Raw genomic sequence first — 14,804 nt, 5'->3', positions numbered from 1 at the left:
GTCGCAACCAGGCAAGGCGCGGGCACAAGGGCCAGCCGGGCCGGACTCCGCAGCCGGCTCCACCGCGGGTCGCGCTCGGCACCAGTAGGAACAGCCCGGCCGGTGTTAAACGGGCGGGTCCCCGTCCCCAGCCCAGGCATCCGTTTCCCGTGGGAGAGAGAGGGAATAGCGGGTGGGGGTGGGGGCAGCTTGTTTTGAATGTGGATTGCTGCTCGCCTGGCACGATCCTCCCCTCCAAGGAGGCGCGGCGGCCGCGATCCTCGCCTTCGCGCCACGGCGAGGCAGAGGCCGAGCGAGGGCAACTCCCGAGCAGGCTCCGCGGAAAGTTCTCCTCGTCCCGCCCTGGCTGCCTAGACTCTGCTCTCGGCCTGCGGAGGCCGTGCGAGCCAAGACTGCCTTCCGGCCCTGCCCGTTACCAACCCCAAGTTCAAGAGAAACGATAACCATTGCGTTACTTGCCTGGTGAGGCAGGATTTGGCCGAGTCTCGTTTCTGGTGCCCACGACGCACGGTCCAGGGTCCGAGCGCGGCTGGGCCGGCGGACCTGGCATCCAGTGTGCCTGCGGTGCCCTGGCGCTCGCTGTTGCTTGTCTCCCACTCCCTCCGTCTCTCTCCGCGTTCTCCTTCCCTCACCCTATCTCCCTCTCTCCGCCTGCTGCCTCTGCCCTCGACTGCCTGCCTCTGACTGTATGGGGAGTACGATTTAGAATCTGTACGTAGAAAGATTTTCTTTTCTTTCTTTGCTTTTGGTCTACTTTAATCGTGTTCGTTTCACCTTTTAACTGACCAGAAGATGGAAGCGCGTTTGCGCGTTTATTTGGGCATAAGGGCGAGGGCAAGGAGCCCCTGCCACCCCCAGTCGCCTCCTCGCCATCAGCTGCGTACAATGGGCCACCGCTCGCGGAGTGCATTGACAGTTCTCCATTATTCGAGCTGGAGGGGCTGTGGGGCAGACACGGGAAAGCCTTTTATTCTGCTCTTTAAAATCATCGCTCGTCACTAAGCGGTCGCCGACTCCCGACTTGTAGGCTGGAGAGACAGGGAAGCGCAAAACGTCCCCCAAACACGCAGTGCTTCCCAAACCCCTCCCTGGTGAGACTTAAAGTGAGAACGAGTATTAAAAAACAAACCCTACCTCTGTCAATACAGCGTGGCCATTTACTTCCACCTTTACCTGAGGGCATGTTGGCGCTAGGAATGCTCGAGCTGAGACAAACTTTTACGCCCTCGCGAATCGAGGGGCGGGCGGGCGAGCGCTGCTCCCACCCCCGGCGGCGGCAGCGGCAGCTTTGTCACTCCGCACGGCTCCGCGCCCGCCTGAGCCTGCCTAGGGGAGCGATCTCAAAACGAGGGGGGTGCGAGTATGCGATTGGAGAATATGTAACTAATAGAAGTATCATTTTCCCCCAGTACGATCTTTCAAGGAAAAAAAAATCCATTGAAAGAATTTTCAAAGTGCTGTCTTCGTTTGGAGAAAAGGCACAGGCTGCCTGCGGGGAGGGGAGGAGGGACTCGGCTGTGTGCCGCCCGGGAGCGGCTCCCGTCCGCTAGGTGGCAGCCGGAGCCAGCGATTCTTGCAAGCCCCGCCGCGGGACCCGCTCCTCCCGCCTGCCCCTCCTCCCGCGACCAATCACCTTCGGGAATCGGGGTCTCGGTCTCTCTTTCTCTCTCTCTCCTCTCTCTCCTCTCTCCTCTCTCTCTCTCTCTCTCTCTCTCTCTCTCTCTCTCTCTCTCTCTCTCTCTCTCTCTCTCTCCCTCCCTCCCTCCCCCCCTCTCATTCTCTCTCTCCTCTCTTCTCTCTCCCCTCTCTCTCCTCTCTCTCTCCTCTCTCAATGTCTCGCGCTCTCTCTCTCCTTTCGTCTCCTCTCTCTCCCTCCCCCTCCCCCTTTTCTCTCTCCCTCTCCGCCTCCCCCCCCTCCATCTTCTCGTTTGTTTGCTCTTTTCCCGGGACTGATTTGGCCACACTAATCTCCCCCCACCCCGCAACAATATGGGGACTTACTACTGTTTTATTAATAATTATTGAAGCATTGTTGGAGTTTGGAACAGCCAGGTGATTTTTAAAAAAAGAAGAAGAAGAAGAAGAAGGAAAAACTGGATTGATTGGAAAGTTTATTTTTAAAATCGTCTTTGGGATAAATAGGAACCCTTGATTCCGATCGAATTTGTGGCAATAGCCGCAAATTCCAGGAGTGTGCTTTGTCGTCATTAAACCTTTTAAACCCAGGTATACTTTGGATCAAAAAATAGGGAGATCCTACCTTGTTTATAACAAGGATATAAAATGAGCAGAATCCAGACTTGGATTGTGCTTATATGTGAGAGAAGAAAACAATCCAAATCCAGTATATTTCACGAATCATTAAAATGGTGGGGGTTTCATTCCCGTTAAAATTTTTTCTAAACATTTTAAATGACACTCTCTTCACGCTCATAAAATCTAATTTTAAAAACTTTTCAGAAGAAATCAAAATAATTTCCTTCTAATTCTCCTTTTGCCCATCGCTAGGCGTTCTCCCCCCCTCGTCATCCCTTCCCCCTCTGGGGTGTATGCGTAAGAGTGTGTGTGTGTGTGTGTGTGTGACCATAGACGACCCATACTAATCAGGTCTCAGAGTAAATAGCAGCGCAGGGCGATCTCAATGTAAATTGCGCTTGTCAGAAACACACCCCCCTCCCTCACTTTCTCTCCTCCTCCCCACACCATCCCAGTCTGTAGGTAGCTAAGAGGGAGGGGGGAAAAAAAGAAAGAAAGCAGAAGAGGAGGGGGGAGGGGCTCTCCAACCAATGGCGTGCAGGAGGCTTGGCTAACCTTAGCCTCCCATTTTCTCTCCCCCCGATTCAGGGCTCTGACCAGTCAGTCGCCTTTGATTATCAGTTGCCAGCAGCCCTTCTCTTGGCTCCTTGACACGAGCTCCATATAAGGCAGCGATCTCCATAGAAACGTGTCAGTTTCAATAGTAGTGTCAAAGTTCACTATATACAGACATTCGCGCAGATCCCCCTTTCGGAAACATTGCTCTGCGAGTCCTCCCGTTTAAACGCATTCAATTTTTGGGTCTCTCTCTCTCTCTTCTCCTCTCTCTCTCTCTCTCTGTCTCTCTCTCTCTCCCCTCTCTTTCTCCCCCCTCTCTCTCCCTCCTCTCTTCTCTCTCCTCTCTTCTCTGAACCTCTCTTCTCTCTCCTTTCTCTTTTCTTACATATTCTACTAGTTGTTTTCCCCTTCTTCTCCTTCTTTCTCTCCTTTTTCTCCCTCCTCGTCTCTTTTACTCCATTCCTGCAGAAGAGAGAGGGCTAAACTTAAAGAAAAAAAAAGGAGGAGGAGGAGGAGGAGGAGGCACCCCCTTCGTATTCTTCTTATCGTTATTTTATACATATATGATTTTTTTTGGAGGGAGGGTGTTGGTTCCCGGCTGAAGAGCACTTATTTAAAATACTAAAAAAAGAACATTTTTGGGCGATCTCCAGGGTTTTTTTAACTAGCTCTGTGTGTTATAGCAGAAGAAGCAGAAGAAGGAGCAAGAAAGAGGAAAAGAAGAGGATTATTTATTCGACCTACTTTGGATGTCTCTCTCGCTTTTCCTTTTTCCTTTTTTTGGCAATTATTTTCTTCTGATTTTTATTTTTTCTATTTCGCTGTGAATTCGTCGCCGGCGTGAATTATCCCGTATTTTTTTCCCCCTTCCGTCACCTCCCGAAAGAAGAAGGCAGCTAGAGCCCGGCGCCACCGGCACAACAAAAAGAGCAAAGTGTGTGATCTTCCTCGCCGGCTGCCTCCCGCTCTCCAGCGCTGCCTTCCTGAATGGCTGGCTGCGTCCGGCCCTGGACCTGGCCCCCCGACACCCGCGCGCCCTGATCGCCGCCGGCAGCCTCGCCCAGCGCCCTGCTCGGCTCACCGCGCTCCCTGCACTCCCGAGCCCGGCGAGGGCTCCCGCCGGGACAGCGGCGGCGGCGGCGCGGGCGGCCCCGGCCTCCGCTCGCGCTCCGGCTGCGGCCCCGACTCCTGCTCGGACTCCGGCCCGGGCCCGGGCTCCTCCAGCGGCGCTCGCCGCAGCAGCTCCGGCGGCAGCTCCAGCGGCGCCTGCAGCCGCGACCTCCTCCTCCGCCGCCGCCGCCGCCGCCTCCGCCCTCGCCGGCTTCCTCTATGTCGGCTCAGCCAGCGCGCTGCGCGTAGCCCGAGCGGCCGGCGGGCGGGCGGGCGGGCGCCCGGCGCGGGTGAGCGAGTGTGTGTGCGAGTGTGTGTGTGCGCGGGGGTGCGGGCGAGGCGGAGGGCGAGTCTGTGCGCGCGCCGTGGCCCATGCCCGCCGCCCCCGGCGCTGCGCCCCGCGCCGCTCCCGGCTGCCGCCTGTGCCATTTCTGATTTTGCAACTTGGGGAAGAAGAAAAAAGCGAGAGAAGGGAGCTTGCTCGCCGGGGGGTGGGGAGGGGGGAAGGAGAGCGCGGCCCCCCCAGGAACGGAGCGCGGGGGGAGCGGGCGAGGGGAGCAGGGGTGTTGGGGGGGGAGCCTGAGAGCCTGGGGGGGCTGCAAAAAGAGAGAAAGAAAACAGCAGGAACCACAACAAAACGCCAGCAGGGCGGGCGGGCGCGCAGCAGCAGCGGGGCGGCCGAGGCAGTAGCGGCGGCAGCGGCGGCGGCGGCGGAGGCAGCGGCCGGTGCCCGGCTCGGGCTCGGCTCCTGCGACCCCGGGGCGCCCGGCGGGCCCCCCGCCCCCTCCCCCTCCCCCCTTCCCCTTCCCCTTCCCCTCCCAGCGCGCCGGCGCGCCCCGCGGCCCTCGGCGAGCAGCTCGGCTCCCCCCAGCGCTCCCCGGGCCCAAAGATATGGCAATGGTAGTTAGCAGCTGGCGAGATCCGCAGGACGACGTGGCCGGGGGCAACCCCGGCGGCCCCAACCCCGCAGCGCAGGCGGCCCGCGGCGGCGGCGGCGGCGCCGGCGAGCAGCAGCAGCAGGCGGGCTCGGGCGCGCCGCACACGCCGCAGACCCCGGGCCAGCCCGGAGCGCCCGCCACCCCCGGCACGGCGGGGGACAAGGGCCAGGGCCCGCCCGGTTCGGGCCAGAGCCAGCAGCACATCGAGTGCGTGGTGTGCGGGGACAAGTCGAGCGGCAAGCACTACGGCCAATTCACCTGCGAGGGCTGCAAAAGTTTCTTCAAGAGGAGCGTCCGCAGGAACTTAACTTACACATGCCGTGCCAACAGGAACTGTCCCATCGACCAGCACCACCGCAACCAGTGCCAATACTGCCGCCTCAAGAAGTGCCTCAAAGTGGGCATGAGGCGGGAAGGTGAATATTTCTTCTCTGCTTCTCTCCCCGCGCTTCGCCCGCCTCCCTGGCTCTTTCTTTCTTTCTCGCCCGGGTGGTTGCTGTGTGGGGCTGGGGCTCCTGTGGTCCCGGCCTGTCCCAGCTTCCCTTCTCCCCGCTGCCTTCCTCCCCCGGCGTCTCCCCCCGCCCTCCCCAGCTCACTGCCGCTGCCTCCCCCTCCCGGCCTGCGCTCCTCTCCCCGGCTCCCCCACCCCGCCCGCTGCCTGCTCAGGATTGTGTCCCTGAGATCGTGAGCTGTGGCTTAAAATCCCCCTTCTTCCCTCTGTCTTGGATGTGCTCGGTGTGTCTCTTTCCCGCGTGTGCGTGAGGCTGCTTGGGGCTGTGCTGGCATGAACTTGGGGAGGGGTGCTTATTTCCCCCAGAAAACTCTGTTTCTGTGTTTTTTTCATTACACTTTTCCCTCCACCTCTTCATACCCTTTATTTAAAATGGGGGAGGGTTGGGGTTGGAGTACCCTGAACCATAGATTCATTGCTGCCATCATCCTTTTGGAAGCTTAGCTTGGAAAAAGAGGAGTGAGATTTATTGCACTTGTAGGTCTAATTAGGGGGGAAGGGGGGCTTCTGGCCCGTTCACTGGTTCCCTCTCTTCTTCACGGAGCTGGGGCCGCCTCCTCCAGAGCTGTGGCCTTGTTTTCACCCCTCTACTTTGAAAGGAAAGTTTGTGACTGAACCGTGCTTTCATAGTTGTGTCATTTTTTTTAAAGCATGATACTCGTTTTATTTCTTCATCAAACTCCACCCTCTGCTTAAATACTGCATACAAATTACAATTTACAACGGCATTTACCGATCCTTCTGATTTGGCCATAATGCATAGACTGCAGCTGGCATGAGCTTCCACATCATTTAATCCCTGTGTTGTATGGCTTTGTTTTTTTAAAAAACACAACTTTTGATGTTGTATTTGGATATGCTTCATGTTCATGTGGCAAGAGATGCAGTACTTTTCTTATAACTATATTTAGCCGTTTACAGTTAAACTTTATCTCTTGACAATCATTAAAGATGTCTTATAGTCAAATTAGCGAACCAGTCAATTTTGCAGAATGCAGATTACTCCTTCTTGTAATTGACTTTAAAATTATATTTTATATGCCACAAGAAAAGAAATTGAATTCCTTCAGATCTTAAGGAGCAGACAAATATGACTACTTCATTTCTAGCTCCAGGGAGATTTTGTAGGCATCTGAAAGAGAAAAAAAAAAAAAACAACTTTGAATTGTACTCTCACTTAATTGAAAAATAACTGCCAAGTTCAAAACTATAATTAGAAAAAAGTATTCTAGCCATTATGTTTCAAGAGCTTAAATTGCACTGGAACTTGCATTAAAATTAGAATCAAAGCAAACTTCAGAAAATAGAGCAAAACCTGAAATAAGACAGCTACATGTACATGAACATATCTATATTAATTTGTTGGGGGGAAGAGTTCAGTAGCCCTAACTTTTCCTAAAGTTGTCTTTGTTTACATGGCAATTTAAAACGCTGGCACTGTTGAAGTAAAACATACACATTAAAAAAAAAAAAAAAAAAAAAAAAAAAAAAAACTTTGGTCAGCTTTAAGAACTCAAAGCATGCTTACGTTTTGCATTCAGATGGTTAATGAATCCAGTGTTTTTGCAGTTGAAAGCTCGTGCATTCACTGGGCAAAAGCTGGCTGCAGGTTGCAGTGGCACCGCGCAGGACAGACATTAATTATATTTCCTACTTTTTTCAATAATGTTTGGCTACTGTAAGTTCAACTTTTTTTCTTGAAAATTTTCAATTTTCTGTTGCTTTTAATAGTGAGAACTTTGTATGGGGCGACGGGGAGGAGAGGAGAAGGGAGGGGCGCAGGATACTTGTTCTCTACTCAAAAGTTGTAAGTGGTTAGTAGGATATGTAACTTGTGTCTATTTTAAGAATTATTCTATAGCATTTTAAGAGAATGTGGAAACATTTTATCAGCAAAACGCTGCTTGCTTGCAAATGAGGAGGCCGCTAGGCATTTGCCTAGAACCACAACCTTTCTCCGGTTTCGCCTTTTTTTAACCTTGATTTTTTTTCCCCCCATTCTGGAGGGGTGAGTGGGGTTTCATTTATCTGTGTGTTCCCCCTTGGTGGCTTAGGGGTTGGGTGACACTTTCTTGACCTTGCCAGGGTGGGGGCCCTGTAGTCAGGCCTAGCTCCGGCGGGGCTGAGGTGGCCAAGGGCTCAGGCGATGGCTGGACACATCGAGCTGTGGAGCTGGAGGGCCTCACCCCAGATCTCCTAGCGGTGTGGACTGTGAGAGCGAGCCGGAGAAGATGCGCGGGGCGCGTGTGGCTGCGGGAAGAGCTTCTGCATTGTGTTGGGTACGCTGCGGCGCGGCAATGTTCGCAAGCCCCCTGGATGCACATTGCCTCTTTTCTCTCTTTCTTTTTGTCAGCGGTTCAGCGAGGAAGAATGCCTCCAACCCAGCCCAATCCAGGCCAGTACGCACTCACCAACGGGGACCCCCTCAACGGCCACTGCTACCTGTCCGGCTACATCTCGCTGCTGCTGCGCGCCGAGCCCTACCCCACGTCGCGCTACGGCAGCCAGTGCATGCAGCCCAACAACATTATGGGCATCGAGAACATCTGCGAGCTGGCGGCGCGCCTGCTCTTCAGCGCCGTCGAGTGGGCCCGCAACATCCCCTTCTTCCCGGATCTGCAGATCACCGACCAGGTGTCCCTGCTACGCCTCACCTGGAGCGAGCTGTTCGTGCTCAACGCGGCCCAGTGCTCTATGCCGCTGCACGTGGCGCCGCTGCTGGCCGCCGCCGGCCTGCACGCCTCGCCCATGTCCGCCGACCGCGTCGTGGCCTTCATGGACCACATCCGCATCTTCCAGGAGCAGGTGGAGAAGCTCAAGGCGCTGCACGTCGACTCGGCCGAGTACAGCTGCCTCAAAGCCATCGTGCTGTTCACGTCAGGTGAGGCTGCGGTCGCGGGGAGGGCAGGCCGCGCCGGCGGCGAGCGCAGGCCCAGCGCCGCCCGGGCCTGGCCTTCGGAGCCTCCCGCGCAGCCGGTGCGTGTCGGGTCGGGCCCTCGCTGTGCACTGAGCCTGGCCGGGGTCTGTGACCCCCGCGCGGGGACCGGCCAGCCGCGCCGCTGCCATCTTGGGAGCGCGGCGGTGCGGGAACCGAGGCGGCGCGGGTGCGGCCGGCGGGCGGCCGGGCCTGGTCGCGCGGACCCCTACCTGGGGCCGCGGCTGCCGCGGGTGTGTGTCTGAGGCGGGGGGGGGGGGGGGGCGGGGGGCGGTGCTGTGGATCCGTCTGGCTGCGTGTGTGTGTGTGTGTGTGTGTGTGTGTATATGTGTGTGTGTGTGGTGCGTGTTATGTGTGAGCCAGAGCTCAGCGTTTCTGGGGGAGGAGAGGGAAGGAAGAGAACGTGGGAATGTGGCTTCTTACCCTTTGTGGCACGCTCCTTGGATGAGTTTCCCGACACAGAGAGACACAGAGAGAGGTGGAAAGAGAAGAATACGCACAAATAAATCATAAATAATCCCGCTTTATCGCTGCCTGATTTTCCCTTATCGGAAACCATTCATGTTTGCAGTTGCTGAGGTTATTGAGGGTCGTAAAAAACGGATTCGATCTAAACAAGAAAGATAAAAAACAAAGGCAATACTGTAGAACCCGCAAGTATGGGAGGATTCCCCGCCTGGAGATGAATTCCAAAGCTATGCAAAACACATGAAGGTTGGAAATTTAACAGAGTGACTTTAAAAATATCAAATTATGTGTAGGCAGTGGTAACATGTATGTTAACAATTTCTCTTATGATAGATGGTTCAAATTAACTTCCAGGAAAGTGCATTAACGTTTCCTTTGAAGGGCTCTGGTCTGAGCCTCTGAGAACATTGCCGGCTTTTTATTATTATAACATGCAAGAGGGAAACATATAAACACCCAGGACAGCAGGTAATGGGGAGAAATAGAAACAAAGCCAGAGAGGACGCTGGTGGGAAGTAGTGCTGCTTACACTGGGTCTTGGGCCCTGACCACTGTGAGTAGGGTTAGCTGCAGTTTTACCACCATTATTGGCAGTATTGTTTTTAATTCCTCCATTCGGAGAACAAATAAACCATCCCAATAAATCTGTCCTAAAGCCAGGCTTTCCAATGGCCAAATTAAAACCATTCTTGAACAGAGATACCAAAATCCCTTTCCTAAGGCCTTGTTGAACAGTAAGCAATGGTATAATCTATCAATATTTCTTGGCTTTCATGCGTGAAGAATCGTATTTACATTGTATTAAAATGACTCTTAAATTTGCACAATATTGTAATGTAGCAAATGTAGTATTAATATCGATCTGAACAGCAGATAATTTATTTAGACAAGAGCATCTCATTTGTATGCAGGGTGGCCAGAGCCATGGACTTGGACTGCCCCCCTTTTACTTTCAGTGCAAATGCAGGTCTGCAAGTGAGAGAGGGAGTTATTCTTTCCAAGAGGATGAAGTGCAAACCTTAAAACAAATGGAAGATTTATGGAATAGTCTCCTCTGTGTTTGAATGCATTTTATCTTAATAAGTCTTCTTGATGGAAACGTGTTTTTCAAAAGTGACAAAGAGCCTGGGAAGCAGCAACCAGGCTGCCTCAGCTCTGGCAGGCCTGGGGCCTGGCTGGCTGTCTACTACTGGGCTCTTTAGCCAAATTCATCAGGAAGCAAGCCAGTGTCAGGGAAGCTGGGGTTTGAAAATCTCATCCAGCGAGGTGTCTTGAAGCAGAAATGCGACTTGGAACTGGACAGACGTCTTCTCAGGAAAGGTCTCTCCTCTCTTTTCCTTATACCCCCTAAGGTTCTTTGAACCCCCTTGACTTTGCTAATCTCATGCCCTTTCCCAGAGAGAGGTGAAGACTGTGCAGGCTTCGGGCAAGCATTGTGGAATTATTCATGCTTTTCTTTTAACTTTCCATACTAAAACATTCCTGTGAAAAGTGTTCATTTAAAAAGTTTTCCAAAGAAGTTTCTTGAATCAAGTCTTCAAGGTGCAAAGAGTGCCTAGAAATGAACAATAACATTATTTTGTTGGAAAATTGCAAGTAGAATATCTGAAAATGGAAATAGAGCTGTCAGTAGTAATTCACCGCCCCCCCCTCCCCATACAACACATTTCCACTTTTGACTAAACTTGTTTTGATTGCTAGCCAGAAGGGAATTCATGGGAAGCCTTCTCAAAGTCATCCAACTTTTAAGCAAACTTTGAATGATGGAAAAGACAGTTTTAGACATATTGTCCAATGTGGTTTGCTTTGGCTAAGTATTTGAAGCTGGCACAGGGGTCCCCCGTGGTGGTTTTCACATTTGGCCTCCGGATGGTATGTTTAATCCTTAATATTCTGGACTGCATCCAAGGACTAGGTCATGACCTGAACTTACTTTTTTAAAAATTCATTAATTCATACACCTAAATATTCCTTCAAAAAAATGAGACTTTCTCTGAAAGGAACCATCTAGTTAACATAAATACAATAAATCCATTTTCAGCACAATAATAACTTTGATTTCTAGTTATGGCAGCTGATTACATCTATATTTCCTGAACACTAAACTCTTCTGAATGCACAACATGAAATACATTCTCTGTACTACAAAGGCTAAGCCAGGAGGGCCTGAGCAGTAATGGTTATTTATTTACATAATTTCTTTTCCATACACTGTAGATGAAATATCGAGAGTTCCCATACTGACACTACCATATAAAAAGTGTGACATGGATTTTGTACATTATGCCTCATTTTCTTGTTTGGGGTATAACTCATGGAGCGTAAATATATACTGCATTGCACCCCCTGGTCACTTAGCTTTGTCACCACAACCCCCTAGTTGATCTGGGAGCTCATACCTTCTGTCCACAGTTGGGGGAATCCTGTTGCAAAGGGTTGAATGAGTTTCCAGACTGGGATGCCAGACCAGAACCAAGGTTGCTGCAGGAGGGAAGCCACAGAGCTAGCTGGCTGGTACCTGGTAGGCAGGCCCAGCTATAGGCATTCGCCTCCAAAGGAAGGAAGAAATGGAAGCAACCGGCACAGGACCCAGGCAGGCCTTTCCTGGGCTTGTCTTTCTTGGAGCGGCCTGTTTGGAAGTCGGGAAGTGACCTTGTACTCCAAGGGCCCTAATCGTAAATGTCAGATAGATATTTTACTGAGCTAAGGGGATGCCATATGGATCTTAAAAAAAAAAAAAAGGAAGAAATCTGCTGGGGTACCAAGGGGTCCTTTTCACATTGCATTGTCTAGGACTGAGAATGATCCATAGCATACGGGCAGATAATGCATGTAAAGCAAGCTCTATGTAAATATGGGTCTGGGTCTGAGTGAGGGTCATTCATCGGGGCCAGGTTAGCAAGCAGGGCCAAACTCAGGGTCCCTTCCTTAAGCAGCAAAGCCCCACAGAGCTCTTACTGCCCTGGCCCTAATAGCCATAAAGTCTCATTTGGCTTCCCAAATCAGACCAGTGTGGATATACCCAACTGGCTAGCTGGAGTAATTAGACATCTGAGAGGAACCTAGTCTGTATCTGAGGTCAAAGGAGACTTGCTTCAGAAGTTCTTGAATTATCACTAGTTTTATTTGTATTTTTGCTCGAGGCCATAGCCTTGTAGATGAAGGTGTTAGAATGCTTTGTAAGTCCCAGTTCTTGAAATATAAGGACATAAAGCTCAGAAACTCAGCAGACACAGGTTTCGCTTTGAATCATTTGTTGTGTCTTCTTAGGGTCACACTTGCCCATTCACAATTATACAATGTCATTTTGGGGGCATTGCCATGCATGAATTTCTTTCCAGATCTATATATTAGCAAACTCTGCCTTTGATCTCTAGTCAACCTCCTGACTGGCTAAGGGCTCCTCTGTGATCTTCCTGGATTTTAAAATATTTATTATTAATATAAGAAACAAGTGGGTATTTGAACTAGGAGAGGATGCCTTTACTCCATTTCTCTTATTCCATCTTCCCCTCCCTATGCTTGCCTCTAGTTAGTTGATATAGTATAATCTGCTGCCCTGAAATACTTTTAGAGGACCAAGACCTTGGTTGACATGAACTAAGCACACAGATTTTGAGGTGCTGTCATTGTGTGGAGGTGCCTTTTTCTCCCTTGGTCCTGCCACCAAAAGCTTATCTCCCCCAAGTCCCCCCTCAACTCCCCACCACCCATGTCCCCCCCACCCCCCGGTTCTGAAGCAGCAGCAGCTGCTGCCTGTAGCCTAGCTTTGTGTCTGATCGCTGAAGATGTCGCCTTTCTGCAGGCTGGAGTAACTGAGTCATATTCTTCCTGATTATTATACAGCTTACAGAGATGTGACCAGTTTTCAATTACTTGATCTTAGATATAGATAGAAGTGTACATCCTCACCAAGGATTTGCTGCAGAGTCCTTTCTTGCATAGATAGTGGATCTCAAATCATGTATTGCTAAAGCATGGGCTTCATCTGATTCCAGGCACTGCCAGCCCATGATTCCTTACCCCCTCCCATGTGTTTGTTCACTACACAATCTAGGTTCTCCTTGAGGTTTCTGGTTGGGGTTGTTTGGGTTTGAGAGGGGACTCCAGGAATCCTTTAAGAACTCCCTTCAGGCCGTATATTTCCTAAGGGGTACTGAACTCCCCCAAATTACAGGCAAAAGGGGAAAAGGGGTGAAAGTTAATGAGCATGGCCAGAAAGATGCTCCCTTGCACGCGGAGGACAGGTTGTTAAGCACAGCAAACATGGTTCCAGCATTGTACATTATTTAATCCAAAGGTGAAAGAGGAAAAACAAAGGGACTAGAGAGGTTCCTGCCTCTGCATGTGTGTGCCTGTCTCTCCAGCTCCCATAGGCTTGGTGGGGGTTTGATTTATTTTTATTTGTATTGTATTGGGGGCTGGGGAGAAGGGAATGAAGAAGGGGATGGAGAGGTATGGGAGGGTGAATTTTTCTTTTCTCTTTTACTTCTTTTTTATTTTCCCTTTTCTCCTTAAAGAAAAATAATGACTTATTTGTGCCTTTGCTATTTGTCAGCCTAACCGTGTGCTACCTTTCCCTGTCTCTCCCTCCTGTGGCTGCTCGGGCAGACGCCTGTGGCCTGTCGGATGCGGCCCATATCGAGAGCCTGCAGGAGAAGTCGCAGTGCGCACTGGAGGAGTATGTGAGGAGTCAGTACCCCAACCAGCCCAGCCGCTTCGGCAAACTGCTGCTGCGACTGCCCTCGCTGCGCACCGTGTCCTCCTCTGTCATCGAGCAGCTCTTCTTCGTCCGTTTGGTAGGTAAAACCCCCATCGAAACTCTCATCCGCGATATGTTACTGTCTGGGAGCAGCTTCAACTGGCCTTACATGTCCATCCAGTGCTCCTAGACCTTGGGCGCTTCCCACCTGCCCCCGTTCCCCTAGAGACTCAGTGGACCCACCTGGGCCAAGGACTCCAAAGCCGCGGGGACACCGGGAGGTGCAGCGGGCCAGGCAGGCCGGGCGGGAGGGAGGAGGGCCGAGACAAGAGCAGCCCACCCAGCAGAAATACAACCCGAGCTACAAAGCATGGGAAAAAGAGACTCTTTTAGGATCAGATCTGTGAGCACGTTGGCAAGGAAAAAAAAAAAAAAGAAAAAAGAAAAAGAAAAAAAAAGAACCTTGTGTCTGTCTGGTGAAAAAAAGAAAAAAAATTTGGAAGAGAGGACCATGAGAATTTTAATAAAACAGAAGGAAACTAATGGACCTTCCAGGATTTATTGTGGACGGATGTGGATATATTCTGTACAGAAACAACACATATGGAAGTGGACTGAAACCTATGTAGAAACACACACACACTGAACATTGTTATTCATTTTGTAAAATATTAGTCTTTATTTTCATTTTTTGTAAAATTTAAACATCGTATGCGCATAAAGAAAAAGGAAACAAGAATTAGGGGAAAATAACATTTTCCAAATAATTATAAAAAATTGTCCTGTGTCTATGTATCTATATCTGTTTTGTATTTTTTTCTGGTTCCAAACCAGATTTCCTGTGATTCTATACTAATAATTTTTGATATAACCCTTTGCTTCTTATAATGAGTGCGATATATGTTGTCGAGGCTGTTCTTCAAGAATTAAAATTGAAGTGAAAATTTAAACAAAAATAAAAGAATTTAGCAAAACCCATGTGTCTGGTTACTTGATGGATGTTATCCGTGCAAGAGAACTCCTTGTTAATTTCCACCTCAACTATTATTAGAATTGAAGGTTTTGGTGTGTGAAAGGGGAGACTTTTAAAGTCTACTACAAAGTTGGTTAGATTCATTTCCTAAAACCAAGCTGCTACTTTGGTTTTGTAAATGCAGAGGGCCAGGCTCTACATGGGCTGGGGTCCGCGGAGAGGCAGGGCGCCTTGGTTGCTGACTTCAGTGGTTGAGACCTTATGGGCTGCGGGCGGTCCCGTGCTCAGCTGGGCCAGGGAGTGGGGCAGGCAGGGTCGCGCGCTGGTTGAGTCTCCAGGCACCAAGCACCGGG

General features: G+C 50.9%; 2 protein-coding genes across 3 annotated transcripts in view; one reads left to right on the top strand and one right to left on the bottom strand.

The window, feature by feature from the left end:
- LOC105491959 (serine/arginine repetitive matrix protein 1-like) overlaps positions 1–4,734 on the bottom strand; it is a 159,868-nt gene extending 155,134 nt beyond the window's left edge. Inside the window, exon 1 of the mRNA XM_071098702.1 lies at positions 3,896–4,734. Coding sequence (XP_070954803.1) covers positions 3,896–4,353 — 458 coding nt within the window. The 5' untranslated portion in view covers positions 4,354–4,734. The remainder of the gene's footprint in view (positions 1–3,895) is intronic.
- Positions 4,649–14,452, top strand: LOC105491956 (nuclear receptor subfamily 2 group F member 1). 2 transcript variants are annotated; one of them, XM_011758736.3, is made up of 3 exons: positions 4,649–5,278; positions 7,727–8,254; positions 13,388–14,452. In XM_011758736.3, the coding sequence occupies exons 1-3, from the start codon at positions 4,816–4,818 to the stop codon at positions 13,666–13,668; spliced, it is 1,272 nt and encodes a 423-aa protein (XP_011757038.2). In that variant the 5' UTR covers positions 4,649–4,815; the 3' UTR covers positions 13,669–14,452. The 2 variants fall into 2 exon arrangements, with proteins under 2 accessions (XP_011757038.2, XP_070954802.1); XM_071098701.1 differs by lacking the exon at positions 4,649–5,278 and adding an exon at positions 6,944–7,051.
- The last annotated feature ends 352 nt before the right edge of the window (positions 14,453–14,804 follow it).

Source organism: Macaca nemestrina, chromosome 6, assembly GCF_043159975.1.
Source record: "Macaca nemestrina isolate mMacNem1 chromosome 6, mMacNem.hap1, whole genome shotgun sequence".
Classification (NCBI taxonomy): domain Eukaryota; kingdom Metazoa; phylum Chordata; class Mammalia; order Primates; family Cercopithecidae; genus Macaca; species Macaca nemestrina.
The sequence above is the reverse complement of the archived record's forward strand: the minus strand, read 5'-3'. Positions and strand labels throughout refer to the sequence as shown.